Below are 22,489 nucleotides of genomic sequence, written 5' to 3' on the forward strand. Positions count from 1 at the left end.
ATTCTACTTCCTGCAAATGGATGCACTCCACGCGAGAATGACACGGAAACTCTTTTAACTCGCATTGCCTTAAAGTATTTGCATAATACTTGAAATGTTATATACTACCTCATCGGGGAATAAAACAATTATACTTATATGCATTATGAACGCCACTATATTATTCTCATGAAAACACAGTTTATGTCACAGTGAATGGACGGTGAATGTGACATTGGACGGTCGCCAGGAGGGTGCAGCGCAGAGTAGGGATGGCCCTGCCTGATGGCAAGGGGTTTCCCCTTTTATCGACATCCAATCAGAAGCTCTACAGAGCGTGACGTTGCAGTTATACTGTGTCGAGGTTCCCCCAAACTCTTATTATTGTGCATTTTGACCCTTTTTATGAGGCATAATGTGAGATTTGATGTTTATTTCACATGATCTCCAAACCACCGTGACATTGTATTGACATTGGCGTAACATGAAATGATACACAGGCGGAAGTGCATTATTGCTCATAACAAAGTTTACAACCCCTTTCTGGGTAAATATCACATTCATAAACAAGATGACACTAGATAAAAAGAGATGACAGAGGCACGTGGTCTTGCAAGGGTTGCAATGGTTGCACTGATTGCTATTTTTATTGTACTGATCATTGTCTTTGTGGACAAGGGAGAAGCATGTTGTCAAGACATACATAGAATATTGTAGATAAAGAGAAAATAAATAAACTGCTGTCTCACTGGATTAAGTAGTCAGTCTGTATCAAGTCAGATAAAATGGGACAAATAAGGATTTACATATAGATAGTAGGCCCATGATCCCTTTGAAACCTGGAAATCTCATGTGCTAATGCTTTTCACATGCTTTTAAATCTTTGAAATCTGTGCCAATTGTTTTGAAATCATGGCTAAATAGGCAAATTGCATGAAATTTGGAAATGGTTAAAATGACCTGAAATCAGTTTCTAGGGAGAGGGAGAAAGAAAGAGAGGGAGCGTGTGTCCAGAAACATTTTTTTTTTTTTTTTACCATTCTTCTTTCTTTCTTTCTGAATTTCTTTCTTGCAAAATTTTAGGTAATTGTCTTGTAACTTCTACCTGTAACTTCTACCTTGAGGGAAATCTGGCCAATTTGCTTAGGTTTCAAGAGGTTAAACAAAGCAGGTAGGCTCTAACAAAAATAGTTGTTATTAAAATGGGACAAAAAAGTTAAATGGGAAATAAAAAAAATATACCAGTATGTGTTTTGTCATTGCCATAAAATCATAAATAATGCCAATGTGCGCCATCCTGTCACATCCCATTTTTTATCACTTTGTCCATGTCAGCCACAATAGTCCAAAATTAACCATCATTCTTACATAAAAAACACACACGCTGGTCCATTGTAGACAATATGGCACCACGGAAACAGGCAGCAAAACAACAGGACAGAAAAAGTTGATTTATTTCATTATATAGTTTGGTTACATAAATCATTTAATGAATGAATGACTGAACTGATGAATGGATTTAACCCTTTAGAAACAAACATGACTATCTAATTTTACCAGAACATGTCACTGAGGTGAAGTCAGGGTTCTTGACTGATTTAAAGATCTACACTTTCTAAAGTATTTTACTAAGCAACATCTCCTCTTTATAGAGATATAGCAGATGTATACAACAAGTTCTAAAAGTAACACTTAAGGTAGTCTTGAGAATTTCGGGTGGTTTTCTTGGAAATTTAAGTGTCTCAAAATATCTGACTTCAATACTGTGTAAAAATATCGAAACCCACAAGTTCAACCTTCATTTACAAGCGGTTCATAGATATATTAACATAACTCAAGATTAAAAAAAAATACTGACCATAGATAACTAATAATATGCTTTTTCTTTTCAAATATGGATTTTAAAACTACAACCAAAACAATAGCTTAATAATTAATTGCCATAAATGTTTGTTTAATAAGGATTGCCATGTTTCCTGTGACAGTGCAGCTACATTAGCAGAGGGGCTTCAGCTGTGTTATGCTCCTGTCAGTGCAGCACTTGAAATACTATGAGGCCATTATCAGCTCTAACAAAAGAAACAACCTTTGGAAAATATATTTTGGTCCAGCAAAGTGTGTGCACCCCCTATGTTTGTGTGTGTTTACATGAATGTCAACACATTATGCGCAGCATGTAATCATCCTCTACCACTTGCAGACTGGCATTGCTGTTACCTCACTGCACACTCTTGAACGGGCACAGATGCACCCAGAGACGTAGAGTGACATGGCACGGAGGCAGCTGTGGGGATAATACCACAGACATGCTTTATAGTCAGAAGTTTGGAAATATAACAGGAAAGGTTATCTCATGAGGCACGGTGCTGAAGCTAGAAAGAGGTTATTATTAATTATTTTAGCTTCAGGGAGAAGAGAGGGGGGGAAGTGCATTTGGAGTCCTTTGTTCATATTTAATGTATCATCAGTGAACTATATTTTTCTGGGCTTCTTCTTTTTTTACAACTGTCTTTGCTTCAAGTCTCGGTTAAATGTTTCTGGCATATTGCAACATGATGACAGTGCACTTCTTTTTTTTTTTCTTCTTTTTTTCATGAGCCTGGTTGCCTCCGTGACTCATTTTGTGTCATGTCCGCAAAAACGGCTGCTGGGATTTGATCACGGGTTTTGCTTGTATTAACAATGAGTCATTGCTAAACTACCCTGTTTTAACATAGAAATGTAGGGCGCAGGCAACTTCAACATTATTTAACTTAAATTGTTACATTTATTTATCATGCAAATACATGTTACTTGTATTGTCAGCAGGGGTGTCATAGTAGGGGGAAAAGTGGGACTGGTTACCCAGGGCCCCAGTGGGAGGGAGGGCCCTCGAAAAGCCTGTAATGAAAAGTGTTAAATGCTAAGTAATAACTACCACAACTACATTAAAATTTGCTATGTAATCCAGTTGAATAAATTTTGTATAAAAATAGTGGAAGCTCTCTGAGGCCCCTCTCACCCTTTAAAGGTGCAAAATAGTTTAGTATATGCAGTATCATTTAGCCCTTTCCACCAAAGTTAGGGTGTGCAGGCATTTTTTTCAAACACAGGTAAGCCTGCTTAATATAGGCAATCGCCTGTATTCCTACTGCCAGTGAACACACCCCTGGAGCACACAATTCTGCCTTTCAGGCAGCTTTATGTGTGTGTAGTTTGTTTTGTTGGTGTGTCTGTGTGACTTCACAGACAGGCCGGAGAACAGGTAAATAGTAATCCGTGCAGGAACAGACTTATTTAGTCCCTTTTTCAAACTCAGCGCAGATGTATTTGGATCGGTGTTTTAGCGCTGCATAGGTGGAGACAGAAGGTAATTAGTGACGGTGCATAATTGTATCTCACCGGTTAAGGAGCTGAAATTAGCGCGTTCTGCGTGTTGTGTTTCCAGGAATGCCGATTAGAGCCGGAGGCGATAAAAACCCATGTCTACTGCAGAATTTTAAAAAATGACAAATGAATCTATCTTGTAGAGTTATTTGACCCAGGTCTGAATTCCAATTGTACACATTCTCATTGCATTAAAAAAAAAAAAAGAAAAGGAAAGGAAAGGGAAAGAAAGCAAAAGAAAAAAATCAAAAGGTACATGAGAGAGACATGGGTCGAGAGAATAGGGATGTGGGGCCCACAGGCTCCTTATGCATAGGGCCTAGAATTCTGTGCTACACCCCTGATTGTCAGTGATGTAAATCAGCAGATATATTGTGATATCTGAATATATTTAATGGTCAAACATAGACCCTGGTCCTTGCGCCTGCATCATCTGTACCATTTGAAGCTGTCTGACTGTCATTTGACTGTCTCCACCTGTGTCCTCTAAAGGTTGAGAATCATTGAATATGATACCATCAAAAATAACTTCTGATCATAACAATAATGTAACAATGCAAGTAAGCATTTCAGTACTACATAATACTACTACATAACATCAGCAAAACGTATTGCAAAGATCAAAACTGCAAATGCTACAATGACAGCTTTTCAAATGTATGACAGTAATTAACTGAAAAAGGCTGAAATATCACAAAGAAAAACAGGAGTTTAACATTCAAGAAGTAATTATACAGAGCAAACATATTTTTAATCTGGACAAATAGGTTAACATAATCATTACAAAAATTTCAGATGTTAAAATCCAGAATCTATATGTTTAATAAAAACAATGTTTCTGCTCTCACGCTTTTTTAATTCCCAGCCTAAGGCTTTTGCATTAGACCAAAATGTTTTCATTAGCGCCAGTCTGGCTTCCTTAATGTATAATGGTGCCAACCTCATTAATTCTCTCTTCCTGCATGGACTCATTATACCTCTGCACCTTCTCAGATTTTCTCTTTCTTTCCCAGTCTCCTTCCTCTCAGTGAACTCGGCATGCTCCTTCGCTTTTCCTCTGTCATCATTTTCAGTTCTCCTCGGGTTTGCTTGGATTAGTCGTTATCTGCTCCTCGAGGATTTTCCTATCTATTATTTTCCCACCTTTCCTTCGCTCAGCACCACTTCCTGCATAATCTGTGTTGCTCGTTCCTTAATTCAGCTCCACAACCTGGTCGTTTTTGTCCACATTCAGCTTGTTTTCTTCCTTTGCTTTTTTTTCCATTAGTAAATTGACTTATTTCTCTGCATTCTTCATGTCTTCCCTTCTTTCCTGCTTCTTGATATTTCTCTGATGCGGTATGATTTATCTTCTATCCATCTTTTCAGCAGCAGCTTCTTCTTTCCCTCTTAATTCCCAATCTTCATCTGTCCTTTCATATCCTCTCCTCATCCCTGCTGCCAGGTCCTCTGACTTTACTCCTACACCTTATACACCTCCTCTTAATCCTCTTTAATCATGCGTTTCCTATTTCCAAACTCCTCCCATACAGCCATATATAACACTATTATAATTGCAATATCAATCAATCAGACTTTAATTGTAGCACTTGTCATACAAACAAAACCGTAAAACAAAGTGCTTGATACAATAAAACCTACCCCCCTACACACACACACACACACTCACACACAGATACATATACATACACACTAGCACATGGATGGAAAAAAAAACACACTAAAATAAGAATACTCATTAAAACCAGAAACTGAGGAAACGCTGCCAGAAGTGAGGAAACACCAAAGGCAGGATAAAACCTACAAATAGAAAGATAACAGTAAATAAATAAAAACAATAATAGAAATCATAACAAATGAGCAAAATACTCTAAACAGTAGATAAGAGTTAAATGAAAGCATTAAACAGCATTAAGTAAGATCATAAATAAATATTTTTTTAAAACAGACTAAAATATACAAATAAATACAAATACAAGTCATTAAATACATAAGTTCAATTAAAGCCAAAGTAGAAAGTTGGGTCTTGAATTTGCCTTTAACAAATATATATCCTGTTGGTTTTCATAACATCTCACCTGCATGCCTCAAAAAAAGTCAGATATGATGGGAATGCTTTATGGCCAACATGACACACTGAAAAATTATTACGCCCTTTATTCTCCTGCATTCCACCATATATCACAAAACTACTCTCTTGGCTTTTCTCCTGTTATTGTCCAAATAATGATCTTTAATGCACATGAACAGACATACTGGGGTTATGATAAGTAAGTACAACAAACCTCATGTGTTATTCATGAGATTCAACACTTGTATATTTTCCTTTCCTCCCTACTTCCTGTCCATCTGCTCATCTTTCCATCTCAGAGGCAAAAAGCCTTTCAAGTGAACACCCACAAAAACCATCAACAACAACAACAACAATAAAGCACTTAGCTGTGCAACGACCCATCTTTGTTTTCACAAAATGTGACAAATCCAATGGAGCCACACTCTTTCCTGCTAACAAATCAAATCAGAGCTCTGGCCTCGGTTCATCCTGGGGTTGTTTATGGAAGAAAAAAAACCCAGTCCTCCCATGCTGTTCGGACCTGCCTCTTGCGAACTGGAACTGTGATATTGTGTTCTGCTTATCAGTACATCCAGCTAATTGTCTCTTAGAGCCGCGGTCCCTAAAGAAGTGTAGCATTCTTTATGTGCTTGTAAAATTCCTCCATTTAAGTGCTTCACCCCGCTTGTACCTGGCCTCAGAGATTGAATTACTACAGGGTAATGGAAACCGTGCAGAGTGCTGTGGGACATCCTTTTCCCACACAACAACCGTTTAATCACAGACAAACAATTGGGCAATTTGCCACGGTATATATCAGCATCTATATGTCAGTGAGTGGAGACAGATTGACCATGGAAAGAAAGAAGGAGACTGTCTATATGTGTGTTGTGAGGGAACTTGTAACTCCACACAACCAGGTTAAAGTACTGTATGTGTCTTTGGGCGAGACACACTTCACTGAAGTAAATACAAATCCAGGAGGGAAATCCATATTTGCAGGAAACCTGAGTCGACTTCAGGATCAGCGTAGTAATGGATCTTAATTGAAGCAATAAAAGGGCGAAATGATGAAGAGATTGGCCTTTAATTGTTCTCCCCTCGACCAAATCCCTCTTGGGCGAGTCAGTACTTAAATGAAAGATTAACATAGATCATCCAAATTGACTGACCTCAGAGTGAAGTGTGTGTGGATTGAGTGGGAGCTTATTTCACACACAGCCACATACTTTTCTCTGACCAGAAGAAACATCGCCGCCTCCCTCCCCACCACCGCCAGGTTCCACTGTTGTGATCTCTCTCCATCACTCTCTCATTGTCTTTCTGCCCTACTGCTTCTGTTTTGTTTGTTTGTTTTTTTTAAAAAAAAGCTTTTTTCCTATCATCTGATCCCAATTCTTGTCTCCCTCTCTCCAGTGATGTCGTCTCTTCTAAGGGAGGAGATGCAGAGAGTTTTATTCCGACCAACGAAACAGAGACTGGTGGAGTTTATTGAGATTGAAGAGCCGACGCATGGAAGACATTTTCTCTGTGTCTCAGGTAAACAGCTTTCTAAATATGCTCAATGGAATTTTCCTTGACATAATATTATCTTTCGTACAGAGAATCTGTTTGGAAATGAACTAAATGTGTAATGCTGAATGAAACAGCCTGTGTAACGTCTACGAGGCCTATAAAGAGTCAAGTTTTTACTTTTACTGTAAATGACATGTCTGGTGCTGCAGTGTGCCCATTTCTTTGCAAAAAAAAAAAAAAAGCTTTTTTTTTTCTGCAGTTGCAAAAAACAAAGAGGTGCAGTTATGTATAGTGCGATGTCAGATATCTCAGACCTCCCTGAAGTCTGGATCTAAGAGGTCCCACACCAAACGCTCCAGTATACAGGATTGCTACAGGAGGGCGGAGGTCTGGTCCCTCAAAGACCTGACTCTGGTTGACGGACGCGACCCCGATGTGGTAATTGACCAAATTTCATTACAATTTCCATTGCTTATTCTTGCATTATTCTAGGGCTGGGTAATATGTTGGCATTATATTGATATCATGATATGGGACTAGATATCATCTGGAATATTCTAATATGGCAAAAATGTTGTCTTTCCTGGTTTTAAAGGGCTGAATTACAATAATGTGATGCAATTTTCTAAACTCACCAGACTGATCTAGCTGTTCTATTATTAGAGTATACTAGAGTTATTATATCCACATAACTGATGATTATTTATCAAAACTGTCATTGTCTAAATATTTTGTGAAAGCACCAGAGGTCAACACCACAATATCGGTATTAAGGTATTTGGTATAAAATATTGTGATATTTGATTTTCTCCATATCACCTATCCTTATGCCCTGCAGTTTTCTCTAGAAAGGATGATTGCCAAATTGAATATAATGATTAAAATGTTTTCTAATAACTAAAATAACAACCACACTTTTACTGTTTATAACTGTGAAAGCTTTGAAATTATGTAATTTATCTCAGACCGAAATTTCACATGGAATTCATGTTTTTTTAGTGCTACATGCTCCTCTCATAGTGTTTCTTTTGGACTCAAAAAAGAAACATCAACCATTTGCCTTTAGGATCCTAAAGGAAATTATAATAAACAAAATGCGCAAGGAAAAAAAAAAGCGTTACAAGACAAATAGGCTACCGTATAGAGTGCCGAATACGTCTTCGGAAATGAGTTAGCATTTCAGCACTTCCGGTTCCCTTGTGTCGAGGTCAATGGGTTTTTGGTTAGATGCTGGAAAAAAAGATATGTGGTTAACATAAGCTGAGGAGATTTTCAGGTTTTGTTCTACATAAAGAAACACCATTAGATACCCCACTATCAAACTTTGAAGATTTGATGTGTCTTAAAAAAGGCAGTTGCTAACAAGTGGCTGAAGGAGACTACAGAACGGCATCACACCCAACACGGTTTACAGCCTCGTAGTGATGGAAAGTAATCCGACATTTATAGCCAAACGTTAGCTTTTTACTTCTGGTGATTGTATTAAGGCCTAAAAGATCATAAAAGTGGTGCTCATTTGTGAAAATTACCTTGCTGAACAGAACGTGTAAGCATCATAAATGTTTGTTTGCCACAGAGCTTGCTAACTTCTGCATCGGCCCACAGAAAAACATCGTTTTTGGGCACTCTAAATCTGTACATCTACGGTGGTGGAGAAATTAATTCATGTTTTTATTAACAAGATTTTTTTCACGTCTATCCTTCCATCTCCCAGCAGCCTATTTGCTTTTATATATCTGGAATCTTATGAATGTATTCTTTCGAATGGATTTCAGATGTGACCAATGTGTTCCTTTAGGTAACTGCTGTGTCACTTTGTCAGCTCTGATTTTTTAAAGGGTTACATGAATGTTTTTTTGTTGTTGTTTATAAATAATGCTATCTCACTCTGTGTCTGCAGGATGACCCCTGTTTCCTGTTGCACTTTGACGAGGTGCGTACAGTGACGGCCGTCAGCTGCTCAGCCAAATACGCGATTGTGCGTGCCCTGGTTGCCCTCAGCGACCAATATTGTCAACGGTCACTAAACCTGCGGAACTTTGACTGGACCTACATCAAGCCCACCTCCTTCTACTCCAACAGAGGAGACTGTGTTGTTCTAACACAGATATGCTTCTATGCATTCAATCTGGTGTGTCTGTCCATGTGTCCCGTGCCTCTGGATGCCTAATGAAATGACACAATGATTGTGTGTGTGTGTGTGTGTGTGTGTGTGTGTGTGTGTGTGTGTGTGTGTGTGTGTATTAATTAAGGTGTGCGTGTGTGTGTGTGTATGTTAGAGAACTGTACAGGTTTACTGTATATAACTTGTGTTGAGTAGGAGGTGTGGCGTGAGTGCAGTTTTGTGGCTTCTTATATACACTAAGGGCTTCTTCATCATGAAATGTCTTTTGCATTAATCATTATGCTAATGTCTTTCAATGGCAAATGCCAGTTTCAAGCAGCTTGGTATTTGTTAATTGTATAATCTACTTTTGTGAATGTATTCTCTTCAGTGTGCTATTGTAAAAATGAATTTCAAATGGAGAACAAATAAAAGAACCACACATTTCTTGCCTCTTTTTGCATTTAGCCTTCTCTATCTTAAAATATGGCATCGATGTGGTAAATACAAATTTGTACAACATTTTTGATCATTCCTATAGAAGCTTGTCTGTTGTGCCCTATAAATTTACCAATGGTGGACTATGACTGGTAGACATGAGTTTGGGAATAACCATACAGTGGAGGACAGTTGGATTCAGGGTTTTAACATCCTAAAGGTACATCACATTGTACAACACTACAAATGTATTTTGTGTATATTCTATAGGCTGATTTCAGTGTATATTAGCATTGATATATTGATTACCTTTAGGCATTAGTGGCAGTATATGAGGTGGGTGTACTAGGTAGATGGGCAGTGATGCATACACAGGCATACAGGGTATACCCACCTCTTTTTCTGGCCATATACTGTCTACACTCCTATCAACCAAAAAACCACTGGAATATATCGGAGACTCAATTTCCTCCTCGGTAGCCTACCCATCTAACTAGTTTTACAGCCCACTTATCAAATACTACTACTCCACTATAGATGGGTACGTTATGAAGAAAGAAGTAAATATAGGACACTCTCCTAAATATGGCAATGGCTTTTTTTAGTGATGGGTGGTTATACTGTTCATCAGCCAGAAAATGAGGTGGTTGGCCTCCTCCATGTCACCACAGACTTTAGGCCATTAAAAATGTAAATAAAGAAGTCACTGTTAGGCCTGCCCTGTAGAGTAGCTGATTACCTCTAGAAATAAATATTTTTTTTACTCCTTGCTTTGCTAAGAATTGTTTGAATCAGTTTGCATACAGGCCTTTAAATTGAAACAAAAATTGAAAGAAAATAGTAATAATAATAATAATAATAACAATTAATATCAGCTAAATAAATGTAACAGGAAAATCCACGTTTTGAGACTTTAGTCAAGAATGGGAGCAAAGGGACTCATTATTATGGGCTTTTCAGTAATTGCTAATTCTAGGACTTTCTTTTATTCTTAATGGTGGGTAGACCTACAGCTTCATAGGCTACTTCAAGTTTTTCACTATTTAACATGGTAAAATCATTGTTGAAATAATAAAATATGATAGGCTACATGCTGTTATCTATAAACTGTTTCCAGTAAGTCTTACCCATGGCTGCCGGCAAACCTTTTCTGTATCCTGCTTCTTTCTATCCTCTATCACGCGTTTGACACGGTTTGGCATGAGTTTTTTGTTTTTTTTACTTACATTCATAGTTCAACTTTCTACCTTCAGATGGCGCCAAACATCGCTACAGGTTAGTATGATCTGTCACAAGGACCATCTGGTAGTCTAAAAATTTGCCTGACTAATAAAAACACAATTATATGACACGGTTTTCTTTGCATATCATCTTAAAATTCCAAGTCAGTAGAATTCATATTCTGAAACATTTAATTAATATGTGCACATATCGTGTAAAAATACTCTACACTTTTGGTCCAGTCTTCAGGCACGGAGGGGACAGACTAGCGGCTCCTTGCCTGCCGCCAAAATTCAAGTTAGAGGAGAGAGGAGTCAGTTATCCTGTGGTCGGTTGTAAACACTGGGCTGTACACTTAGTGCTTCAACTTTTAAGTCACCGATTTGATACTTGGACACTGCAAATCTTGACTCCGGGATCTGCGGAGAAAGGGTAACCTAAAGATGCACATCAAGTCTATTATTATTGAAGGATTTAAATCCTACGCGCAGAGGACGGAAATCAACGGCTTTGACCCGCTGTTCAACGCCATCACAGGACTCAACGGCAGCGGAAAGTCCAATATTTTGGACTCGATATGTTTCCTTCTGGGCATTTCCAATCTTAGCCATGTAAGTATATTATTAGCTACAGAGTCACTGAACTCTATGCCAAACTTTACCCAGTTGTTGACCTTAAATTAGTCAGGGTGTAGCGTTTGGTATGGCGTCGTTTTCTATTGTTAACTAGCAAAACAAAGCTAGTTAAGGTTAGCTAAAAGCATCTTAGCGCTCTTAAAACTGCTCATATTTGAAATTTGTATCTCTTCGTTTCATTTTTTAAAAGGTGCGAGCCTCTAACCTCCAAGACTTGGTTTACAAAAATGGACAGGGTGGCATTACCAAGGCTACCGTCTCTATCACCTTTGACAACTCCAACAAAAGCCAGAGTCCTCTGGGGTTTGAAACCCACGATGAGATCACCGTCACCAGACAGGTAACGTTAAAGAAGGCACTGTAACTGGAGAACAAGGTTACTGTGTGCAACGCTAACTCTCAAACTGTGTTTTACATCTGTCTTTAAGGTGGTGATTGGTGGCAGGAACAAATATCTCATCAATGGAGTTAATGCCAATAACACCAGAGTGCAGGACTTGTTTTGCTCTGTTGGCCTCAATGTCAACAACCCACATTTCCTCATCATGCAGGTCAGTCCTCATGTCTGCAGCAGTGTGCATGATCGTGTTTGTAACCCTCTACAGTATTTTATATTAAGTGATGTTTGTAATATTTTAGGGGAGGATCACCAAAGTTCTCAACATGAAGCCACCAGAGGTAAACGCACACACTTGTCCATCATTTGTACTATTTTACACACGTTTCCTGCCTTTTCCAAGTCTTCCAATCACCACATCTTTTCTGTCAGATTCTTGCCATGATTGAGGAGGCTGCAGGAACCAGGATGTATGAATGTAAGAAGATAAGCGCTCAGAAAACCATTGAGAAGAAGGAGGCTAAGCTGAAGGAGATTCAGACAGTAAGTGAGACATCCAGAATAATACATTTATTTTGAAAAGGTAGTTTTTCATACAAATGTAAAGATTTCCTGCTTTTTATATAAATCTGTCTATCTTTGGGTTTTGGATTGACAAAACAAGACATTTAAAGACATCCCCTCAGACTCTGAGAAACTGGGATGGAATTTTTCACTATTTCTGACATTTAGTAGACCAAACAATAAACTGAGTAAATACATTTTAAAAAAATATATACAAATGAACCAATATTTAAAATAACACTTTGTTGCAGCCCCAGTCCAAACTCATGTTTGACTCGTTTATGTCTGTTCATTCTGCAGCGGGCAGCAGTTGCAATTAATGTTGAATTATGTAACTGTTTTGCTTTGTTTACGTTTTAGATTTTGGATGAGGAAATTACTCCAACCATGCATAAACTCCAAGAGGTAGGCTCACTGAAAAATCCAAACTTAAACATTTCCAGCTGTGACTGAGATATGATGAAATGAATGAAATTTTTTCTGGTTATTTCCTCTTTTTCTAAACCTTCCTCCCTCTACAGGAACGATCATCATACTTGGAGTACCAGAAGCTGATGCGAGAGATCCAGCACTTGTCTCGGCTGTACGTGGCCTGGCTCTTTGTGTGTGCAGAGGAAACCAAACTGAAGTCTGCTGAGAATCTGAAGGTGATGCAGGATAACATCACCAAGATGCAAGCCACCATGGCCGAGAACGAGAGCAAAGTCCAGGAGCTGTCGATCCAGATTCAGGAGCTACAGAAGAAAAAAGACCAGGTACACCTAAAGTTCTGTTCTTTGGAAGTCAACTTCCAATTCCAATGTTGGCCCCTGGATTAAATTAGTTCCGAAGAACATTTTGAAAGACACGCTGTAAATGATCTGTAGCCCCTATCGAAAATCTGTGTTTTGCATGTTTTAATGAAATCTCAACAAGAAAAGGGAATATTGAATCATATTGCTTTGTCTTTGATGTTTATTTACACATCTGTAGGAGGTGAATGGAGTATTAAAATCTCTGGAAGAGGCTCTCGCTGATGTGCAACGTGTTGACGCCAAAGCTCAGAGTGCGCTTGACCTGAAAAAGCAGAATGTCAAAGATGAAACCAAGAAGAGGAAAGAGCTTGTCAAGAGTATGGAGGAGGTAATTTAGCAAAATGTACTTTTACGACTATTGGCAATTTGCACAGCTTAATACTTAATCATCAGCTGTTATCTATCATCCTCAGGACAAGAAAATGCTTGTGGTAAAAGAAAAAGAGGTTTCTAAGTTGACGGAGCAGCTCCAGGCTCTACAGGAGGAGGGACAGAAGGAGAGTGCAGACCTGGAGGCAGCTGAGCAACATTTTAGAGCTGTGTCAGCAGGCCTTTCTACCAATGAGGACGGAGAGGAGGCCACACTGGCCGGGCAGATGATGGCCTGCAAGAATGACATGAGCAAGGCTGATACTGAGGCCAAGCAGGTGAGAAAAGAGATAGATATGCATCACATGTCTGCTGTTTCTAAAATCCTTCCATGATGAGAAAATACTTAACGTCTCTGTCCTTCTTTCCATCCAGGCCCAGATGACCCTGAAGCATGCCCAGGCTGAGCTTAAGACCAAACAGGCTGAGGTGAAGAAGATGGACAGTGGTTACAAAAAGGACCAGGACAGTCTGAAGGCTGTAACGAGCAGCAAGGAGAAGCTACAGGCTGAGCTGGCTAAACTCAACTATGAAGGTACAGTGTGTGAGCAGAGCAGTGCAGCTGCTGATCCTCATGTTAAACTTTTTTTAAAATATATTTATAATGTCTGTATGCAGATGGGAAGGAGGAGACTCTGCTGGACAAAAGAAGACAGCTGTCCAGAGAGGTCTCTAATCTCAAAGAAACATACGAGAGACTTGTGTCCCGCTTCCCCAACTTGCGCTTCGAGTACAAGTAAGGATATCCCAAAATGATCATTTCTATAACTGTGCAGTTTGTTTTGATTCTATATCTGTTTGGACTTTTGTTTGTTTACTCTCGGCCTCATAATAACTTGGGTTTCACAATATATTTTGTTTTCATCGTTGCAGTGTCAACTTGTGAAATAAGCAAAAGACTGATATTTCACTTTGAATATGGTAATAATATATCAAATTAAAGCGTCTATAGACACTAAGTTCTCTGATATGCGTCATTCTGTTAACTCAGTCAGTCCGGGCTCTCGTTAGTCATCATCTGATCGGTCAGAAGCTGCACACGTGCATGTGAGTTTATTATACTAGTTCTGCCGTACTACTCTGCATCATTGATGGAGTGGTTTCAGTTATTGCAGCTCATCATAATGAATTCCAGATTCCATGCTGGGAATTTTCAAAAATGTTTTGGATTACTTGATGGGAATTAGCCCTTAGGGGTACTGGCAATCTCGGCTATTGTGATTTTTATTTATTTGTTTATTTTTTTAAACAAATACCTAGAACATGGGAATCACTATTGCTGCTTTGCTAAATCCTTCAAAATAATGTGATTTTGTGTCGTTTTCTGCGTGGGTAACTTCAGGCTCCGACCTGAGTTGCAGCTTGTATTCTGGCGAAGAGTAAAACCGTGTAATGCCTGGAAAATGCCCATTTAATAATGTCCAGTGTCACTTTGGCAATTATAAATCACGGTCTGACAAAGACCAGGGCCTGGGATGTGAAAAGTTATTATCAGTTAAAATGATCATTAACGAAAGGTTTCTTTTAGATGAGCAAACGCTTCATTTAATTGTACTCTAAGTCATTTTGAATGGAAGTATGTGTAAAAGTCTGACCAGCATGACTTACTCATCACATTTGAGAGAAAGAGAGCAAAAGCACTGATATGGGCACAAAGCTTGAGAAAAGCTTTTTGTGGCAGAAATGATCTAATTGATTCTTAAAGATAATTAATAGGTTCTGTCAGATCTGAGTGTTTTTCTGAATAATCTATCAAAAACTGACTGAACAAGTGTACATGTGTATGAAATTTGCAGTAAGGAGAAAATTCCCAGTGAGCTTGTCTTATGAAATTCAGTCTCATCATGTTGCCTTTGGTCCTGAGAAGAGTTTCAGCATTTGTTAAATATTGAACATAGTTTCTGCTGTCTTATAGAGACCCAGAGCGAGGATGGGACCGCAGCAAAGTGAAGGGGCTGTTGGCTAACTTAATCACGGTCCGTGACGTCTCCTACGCGACAGGATTGGAGGTTGTTGCAGGAGGACGGCTCTACAACATCGTAGTTGACACAGAGGTAGGTGTGTTAGTGGGCAGTGGTCATGTTATTTTAGTGCAATCATGTTTAGGTATTTCATTTGCAGTCAACTGGGACAATTGGCGATGTGATTTTTGTTTTTGCCAGGTGACCGGTAAAAAACTGTTGGAGAAGGGAGAGCTGCAGCGGAGGTACACCATCATCCCTCTGAACAAGATCTCTGCCAAAACACTCAATGACAAAGTGGTGACTGCTGCCAAAAACCTGGTGAGAGGTCTAAATACAGAGTGGTTTGGAAATGAAATTGTCCTTCTGTCAGATCATCCCTTTGATAACTCTCCTCTGTCCATTCTCCTTCTCCTATCAGGTTGGAGAGAACAACGTCCACACAGCTCTGTCCCTGGTGGGCTATGAGTCTGACCTGCGTAAGGCCATGGAGTACGTTTTTGGCTCCACACTGGTGTGTGACACCCTGGACAATGCCAAAAAGGTGGCTTTTGATAAGCAGGTGATGACCAAGACTGTCACTCTTGGAGGGGACATCTTTGACCCACAGGGGACTCTGAGCGGAGGTGAGAACAACAAGGATTCTGTGTTTACCACCGAGTCATCTGCAGGATGTGAGGTCACCTAGAAACATGCCAAAACTTGTTATACTGCACGTCCAAATGTTTTATTTATTACTTAACATTCACCACAGTTTTCTAAAGCTTCTAAACATTAGACCTGGAATAACAGTTTTACGTGATCCATATCATATAAAATCATCTTGTCACACACCCATAAACTCCTGATCGTCATACAGAGTAATGGAGTTTCTTTTTCCCTGCTTTTTCTCTCTCAGGCGCTCGCTCCCAGTCAGCATCCGTTCTGTCCAGCCTGCAGGAGCTGAAGGAGGTTCGGGACAACTTGAATGAAAAGGAGGCACAACTTCAGGATACTGAACGACAACTGGCCAGCCTCAAAGGAACCGCAGAGAAGTATGAATTTTTAATATTATTGTATTGAAATGATCCTGGTTCCATAGAAGGATAAGTGAGGTCAGTATATGAGCCAGTATTAGTTTAGGGCAGACATTTTTATTGGGTGAATATGCGGCTGATAACCAGTGTTGGGCTTGCTACTCAAAAAATGTAATACATTACCCATTACTCTTTTCAAAAGCAATGCTATTATTTTTCTTACTGCTCCCTGCCAACAGTAATTTGTTGCGCGATACGTTATAAAAATCAAACTATTTGGCCTACATGTTATTATATTTAATCTTTATCTGCCTCAAAAGTCCTGTATCAGTCAGACTTTTGTATTAATTTGTTTTTCCAAATTCCTTTTTTTGCTTCATCACATTTTCTCTCCGCAGGTACCGTCAGCTGAAGCAGCAGTATGAGCTGAAGGTGGAGGAGGAACAGATTCTGCAGGCCAAGATGCAGCAGAGCTCCTTCCACCAGCAGCAAGAGGAGCTGGAGAGGCTGCGCAAGGCCATCGGTCAGAACGCTGAAAACACACAATTTAAAAGAACCGAATTTAACAGGGATATTTGTGCAAACTCTACAAAAAGACATAAGATAGAAAGTTGACACTAAAACACCACATTGGTCCTGATTTCGCCTTTTTTTTGTGCTAATTGAATTGTGTGTTGCGTTTGCTTAACCAGAGGAGAGTGAGGAGACCCTGCGTGTCACCAAGGACGTGCAGAAACGGGCTGAAGAAAAGTACAAGGTGCTGGAGAACAAGATGAAGAACGCTGAGGCGGAGAGAGAGAAGGAGCTGAAAGCCGCCCAGCAGAAACTCAATGCAGCCAAGGCCAAAGCTGATGCCTTCAACAAGAAGCTCAAACAGAAGCAGCAGGTACACCAACCGGACACACACATGATCATACACAGTCAGCGCCTTATGATGTATTGGGTTTTTTTTTTCAAGCAGCAGCAGTCAGAATCTACTTCTGCTTCTGGTCAATTATTCATGTGTTTATTTCGTTGCTCTTGTGTGCAGGAGTCGGATGCCGTGGCCCTGGAGCTGGAGGAGCTGCGGAGGGAGCAGGCCGGTTATGAGCAGCAGATTCAGGCTGTAGATGAAGCTCTGAAGGCCATCCAGGAGCAGATAGACAGCATGGCTTGCACTGTTTCACAGAACAAGGTATTTGTATAATTTTTACGTTGTGTGAGTGTGTGTGTTTACATACAGGTCAAGGTAGAGCGGGTCGTCCTCTAATCGGAAGGTTAGCAGGTTTGATCCTCAGCTCTTCGGGGCAACATGTCGAAGTATCCTTGGGAAAGATACTGAACCCCAAATTGCTCCCAATGCCGTGTCATCGGAGTGTGCGTGTGTGTGAATGGTTACTGAGTATCAGGTGGCACCTTGTACGGTAGCCTCGGCCACCAGTGTGTGAATGTGTGTGTGAATGGGTGAATGTGACAGTGTAGTATGAAAGCGCTTTGAGTGGTCAATAAGACTAGAAAAGGGCTATACAAGTACAGTCCATTTACCATTTACCTGCAGACAAAGGCTTTGAATCGGTAAAACAATACGTTTACTCTCTTGTTCTCATTTGTCTTCCCTCTCACCATAACTCATTCTCTGTTGCTGTGCAGGAGGCTGTGCGTAAAGCCCAGGAGGAGCTGGCCAATCAGAAGGAAGTGATCATGGCTCAGGACAAAGAGCTTAAGGTGAATACAAGTTTTTCCCTTTAATGCTTTAATGTGGTTAAACGTATGTATAAGAAACTACTAGAAACACTCTATTTGTTTCTTTCCTCTTAGATTTTTCTATTTCATTTTCTTAATGGTCTAGTGCTGACTAAGTTTACTGCTTGGGATTAAAGAAATGTGACCATTGGTTTGATCATTTGTATCCAATGGAATGGTTTAGGGTAAGAGCACAGAGGCTAATAAAATAAGAGAGCAGAACAACGAAATCCAGCTGAAGATCAAGGAGCTGGAGCACAACATCAGTAAGCACCGCAAAGACAGCCAGGAAGCTGCTGACAAGGTAAACACACACTCACACACTCACTCTTAATTTTCTTCAGGCAGATGTCTGTAACATCGGTCTAATTCCATGATCTTTTAATTCCCTGAAAGTATGATTAGGGTCCGTTAAAGATTTCTCCATATCTCTCCCTGTCGTCATGCGTTCTTCCTCCAGGTGTCTCGGATGATGGAGGAACACGACTGGATTGCGACGGAGCGTCAGTTCTTCGGCCAGCCCAACACCTCTTATGACTTTAAGACCAATAACCCCCGTGAGGCTGGTCAGCGGCTCAAGAAGCTGGAGGAGACCACCACCAAGCTGGAGAGAAACGTCAACAAGAGGGCCATGAACATGCTGAACGAGGCGGAGGAGAGGGTGAGGACAAAGACACGGAGACATTGCTGTGTCAACACAAATGCAAAAATTACAATTGCAGTTTTAAATATCTTTTAGTCTATTCCACACTACTGTCTTCCTCTTTGCAGTATAATGACCTGATGAAGAAGAAGAGGATCGTGGAAAACGACAAAGCCAAAATCTTGCAGACCATCGAGGAGCTGGACCAGAAGAAGAATGAGGCTCTTAACGTGGCGTGGCAGAAGGTCTGCTTTCTTTCAGCACGTTTTTTCCCCCTTCATTCGCAATTGTCACTCTCTTTCACCTAACATTGGACTACATATACTGTGAGACAACATTCACGGTTTTGCCAGTCGACTTGGTACATATAACTGAAACTAATACAACAATATTCAACTGCATTAATGTTTTACAATCAGTGGTTAAAACTGAACACTTATGGTTTTGGTTTGAATTGGTTTGAAGTTTTTAAAAAAGTATTGAAAGAGAACGCTGCAGCCAGCGGCGGCAAAACAGGCCGCCACTGACAGGCTGCTATTGTTTTAAGTGTCTGACAACACGATGGAAAGGATCCCAGAAACAGCCCCAAAATCACCATCAACAAACCCACCAGACTGTATCTAAATATCCCACAGTAATACCCAGTAATTTCAGTGTGTACAGTCAGTTTATTTTCATATCTGACTCAATGAGTAAGGTTTATTTTATTTTATTTTTTTCAACCAGACCAGAGTTGGTGATTGGAAAGATAAACCAAGACAGCTTTTGTGAGCTTTTTATTTTTTCTGTTGACTTGAAGTGTTGAAATGTTGAATGAAGTGTTTTTTATAATGATAAAATGACTGTATATTTAAATTAAGTCTTTCTTAGTGGTGATTTCAGGGCTGTTTCTTACTATAAATCAAAAAGTTGTCTACTAAATCAACTGGCAACTATTATTATAATCGATTAATTGGTTTGTGTAGGTTTTTTTTTTTTTTTTAAAGAAAAAAGGTCCAAATTTTCTAATTCCAGCTTCTTAAATGTGTATGTATTCTGGTTCCTGTACTCTGCTGATATGACGCACTGGATATCTTTGGGTTGTGGACGAAACAAGACATTTGCGGACAATATCTTGGGCTTTGGGAAATGCTAATCAACTGTTTTCACCATTTTCCGACATTTTATAGACTAAACAGCTAATCAGTCACCAAGAAAATAATCAATAGATTGACTGACAATCAAAATAATCATTAGTTGCAACCCTAACCCACTGTCAGTAACAAAAAAAAACAAAAAAAACACTTTTAGTACAAATCCATCGACAGTGCTCAGTTTCCCATTATTATTACATTTCAGCCTGTTTGCAGCTGCACCTTTCTTGCTCATTACTGGACCAATTTAAAAAAAATGTTCCCATCACTCACTTGGACACAAAATTCTGAAGATACCCTTAAATCATTTGTCCCAATGTTTTGGACCTCACTGTAGTGCCTGTAGCTGTTGCTTTTCATTCACTTGTAATATTTCCCTTCCTCTGCAGGTAAACAAGGACTTTGGATCTATTTTCTCCACTCTGCTGCCAGGGGCCACTGCTAAACTGGCTCCTCCCCAAGGATGTGGTGTGCTGGAGGGTCTTGAGTTTAAGGTGGCGTTGGGCAACACCTGGAAGGAGAACCTCACCGAGCTCAGTGGAGGGCAAAGGTCCGCAAAAGCACTTTTATGGTCATCGAGTGTCAGTTATTTTTGTCTGTTTTGGTAGTGTGATGTGAAGGTTCCCATGGATGATAAAGAAGTCGGTCACTTTACTGAGCACTCTCTTCATGTCTGTTTTCAGATCACTGGTGGCATTGTCTCTCATCCTGGCCATGCTGCTTTTCAAACCAGCTCCCATCTACATCTTGGACGAGGTGGATGCCGCCCTGGATCTGTCACACACGCAGAACATCGGACAGATGCTGCGCACACATTTTAGACACTCACAGGTATGTTGAAACACACTTGTGCACGTTTCTAACTCCATTAGAAAGCCTTTAATTGTTGTGCAAAGACATTCGGTCTTAAATAGACCAGTGTGATTATGTGCATGTTGTGATGTCCTGAGAGGTCAGGAGCTTTTCTCCTGGAGCTTTGGAGGTGTGGGTGCAGGGGATGAAGACAAGCATTGCTTTCTAAAACAAAACAAAAGCAGGCATGTAAATCAAAACTCCAGTCTTCTCCACGTGCACTGACTGCTGCTCCCCTTCAGCTCCCTCTTTATGGTTAATTAGCTGATTTGTTTCAGCTGGGCAGCAATTAGTGTCCTGACTGCCTGCCTGCAATTGTGGGTCTTGTAGTCTTTTACTGGATGTCGTGATGGTTTGTAGTCCTTGCTGCAGCCACCAGGAGAGAATATATTGATCTCCCCTCAATGACTCCACCTCTCACAACATCACTTTTTTTTTTAACTCCTGTTATGAGTGCATCAAAAAGCAACGCATGCACTCAAGTGACCTTTTTTTTAAAATTGTGTCTCTGCAGTTTGTGGTAGTGTCCCTGAAGGACGGCATGTTCACCAACGCCAACGTCCTCTTCAAGACAAAGTTTGTTGACGGCATGTCCACAGTCACACGGTCCGCACTCAGCCAGAGTGACCCCAACCTTCCTCAGAAAGGCCAAGACAAGGCTCGCCAAAAAGACAAAAGAAGCAAACAGGTCATCAGCTAATCATCGCACTAAAGTAATCACTTAAAAAAGATGGTATTACTTCCTAAGAATCCAGATCACTTCACATAAAGAAATGTGTTCATAACTTCTGGCAATCAGTGTGTATACTCCGATTTCCACTGTAGTCATCGCTCCTTCCTGATCTTAAGAGTTGTGTTTATATGGCTGTTTCAATGGCAGGTGTCCTCTTTGTCCAGATGTTTAACTTCTTTATCTTTGTCAGTTTTAAACTCTTTAACTGTACATTTCCTTTATGTAAACTATCCGTGGTTATCCTGTTTCTTTTCTCATCTGTGTTCATGCTCTTCTGCCACACTTATCAGGTTTATGTGCAGCTAACATGTCATATTTTAGTAAATAAAGCAGGTCAGATATAAAATTTCACTCTATATGTTTTTCTGTCATTGCCACAACTTGAAAATGCATCACAGATAAAGCAAACGTAGAATGAGTTAAATTTTGCCGCCCCCTAGTGGTATAATCAAAGACACTGAAAGACAGAAGTGCACGAAGTGAAACTGACCACAAAACCTGTAGTGTTAAGACACTGACTGTTAGTACTGTGAATCATTGCATTTGATTACTTTTCAGCAAATGTTTTAAGCTGGGCAATAAAGTTGAAAAACGTCCAAAATTTGGCTATGCCGAAAGACTTCACTGCACAGTGGAAAAATGCAGAGCATCTGAATAAATGTTATGTTTCTTATTGAAATCTTTTCAATTCAGATTAAACCTGTTTGTGATCACCAACATTTTGATTGGTAACTGTAACTTAATTAAATTGTTTCCCCCCGTAACTGTTTTTGTAATTAACTAGTTACTAACCACAGCATGAATCTAGAGTACACGACAGAGTTTTGCTGTTACATGTGTAAGTTTGGCTTATTAGTTACATTTCCGCTACCCTTTCATTACTGTATTTTTGAATAACTAGTACTCATACACTAGTCTCATTACGTGTGATCATTAGTGTGAATCATTGCCTCCGCAGCCTCTAAAAAAAAAAAAACTTATTTTAGCTTGCTGCTTTGATTTTAAACTGCAAATGTATAACGATCGATCTGTATTGAGACAAAAGAAAGTCACG

The 22,489-nt window shown here is 39.7% G+C and overlaps 2 protein-coding genes across 2 annotated transcripts; both read left to right on the plus strand.

Annotated features, from left to right (window-relative positions):
- Nucleotides 1–6,816: 6,816 nt before the first annotated feature.
- Nucleotides 6,817–9,083, plus strand: exoc1l (exocyst complex component 1 like). Its single transcript, XM_042484460.1, has 3 exons — nt 6,817–6,937; nt 7,173–7,351; nt 8,814–9,083. The coding sequence occupies exons 1-3, from the start codon at nt 6,817–6,819 to the stop codon at nt 9,081–9,083; spliced, it is 570 nt and encodes a 189-aa protein (XP_042340394.1).
- A 1,895-nt stretch (nt 9,084–10,978) lies between these two features.
- smc2 (structural maintenance of chromosomes 2) lies at nt 10,979–21,781 on the plus strand. The gene is made up of 25 exons (XM_042485812.1): nt 10,979–11,287; nt 11,502–11,651; nt 11,740–11,862; nt 11,951–11,989; nt 12,081–12,191; nt 12,573–12,617; nt 12,734–12,967; nt 13,185–13,334; nt 13,420–13,653; nt 13,751–13,910; nt 13,994–14,111; nt 15,291–15,429; nt 15,538–15,657; nt 15,758–15,962; nt 16,235–16,370; nt 16,751–16,875; nt 17,045–17,238; nt 17,383–17,526; nt 17,982–18,056; nt 18,259–18,378; nt 18,535–18,735; nt 18,846–18,962; nt 20,240–20,400; nt 20,534–20,681; nt 21,217–21,781. The coding sequence occupies exons 1-25, from the start codon at nt 11,120–11,122 to the stop codon at nt 21,400–21,402; spliced, it is 3,603 nt and encodes a 1,200-aa protein (XP_042341746.1). The 5' UTR covers nt 10,979–11,119; the 3' UTR covers nt 21,403–21,781.
- Nucleotides 21,782–22,489: the final 708 nt, after the last annotated feature.

Source organism: Plectropomus leopardus, chromosome 4 (genome assembly GCF_008729295.1).
Source record: "Plectropomus leopardus isolate mb chromosome 4, YSFRI_Pleo_2.0, whole genome shotgun sequence".
NCBI classification, from domain to species: Eukaryota; Metazoa; Chordata; class Actinopteri; order Perciformes; family Serranidae; genus Plectropomus; species Plectropomus leopardus.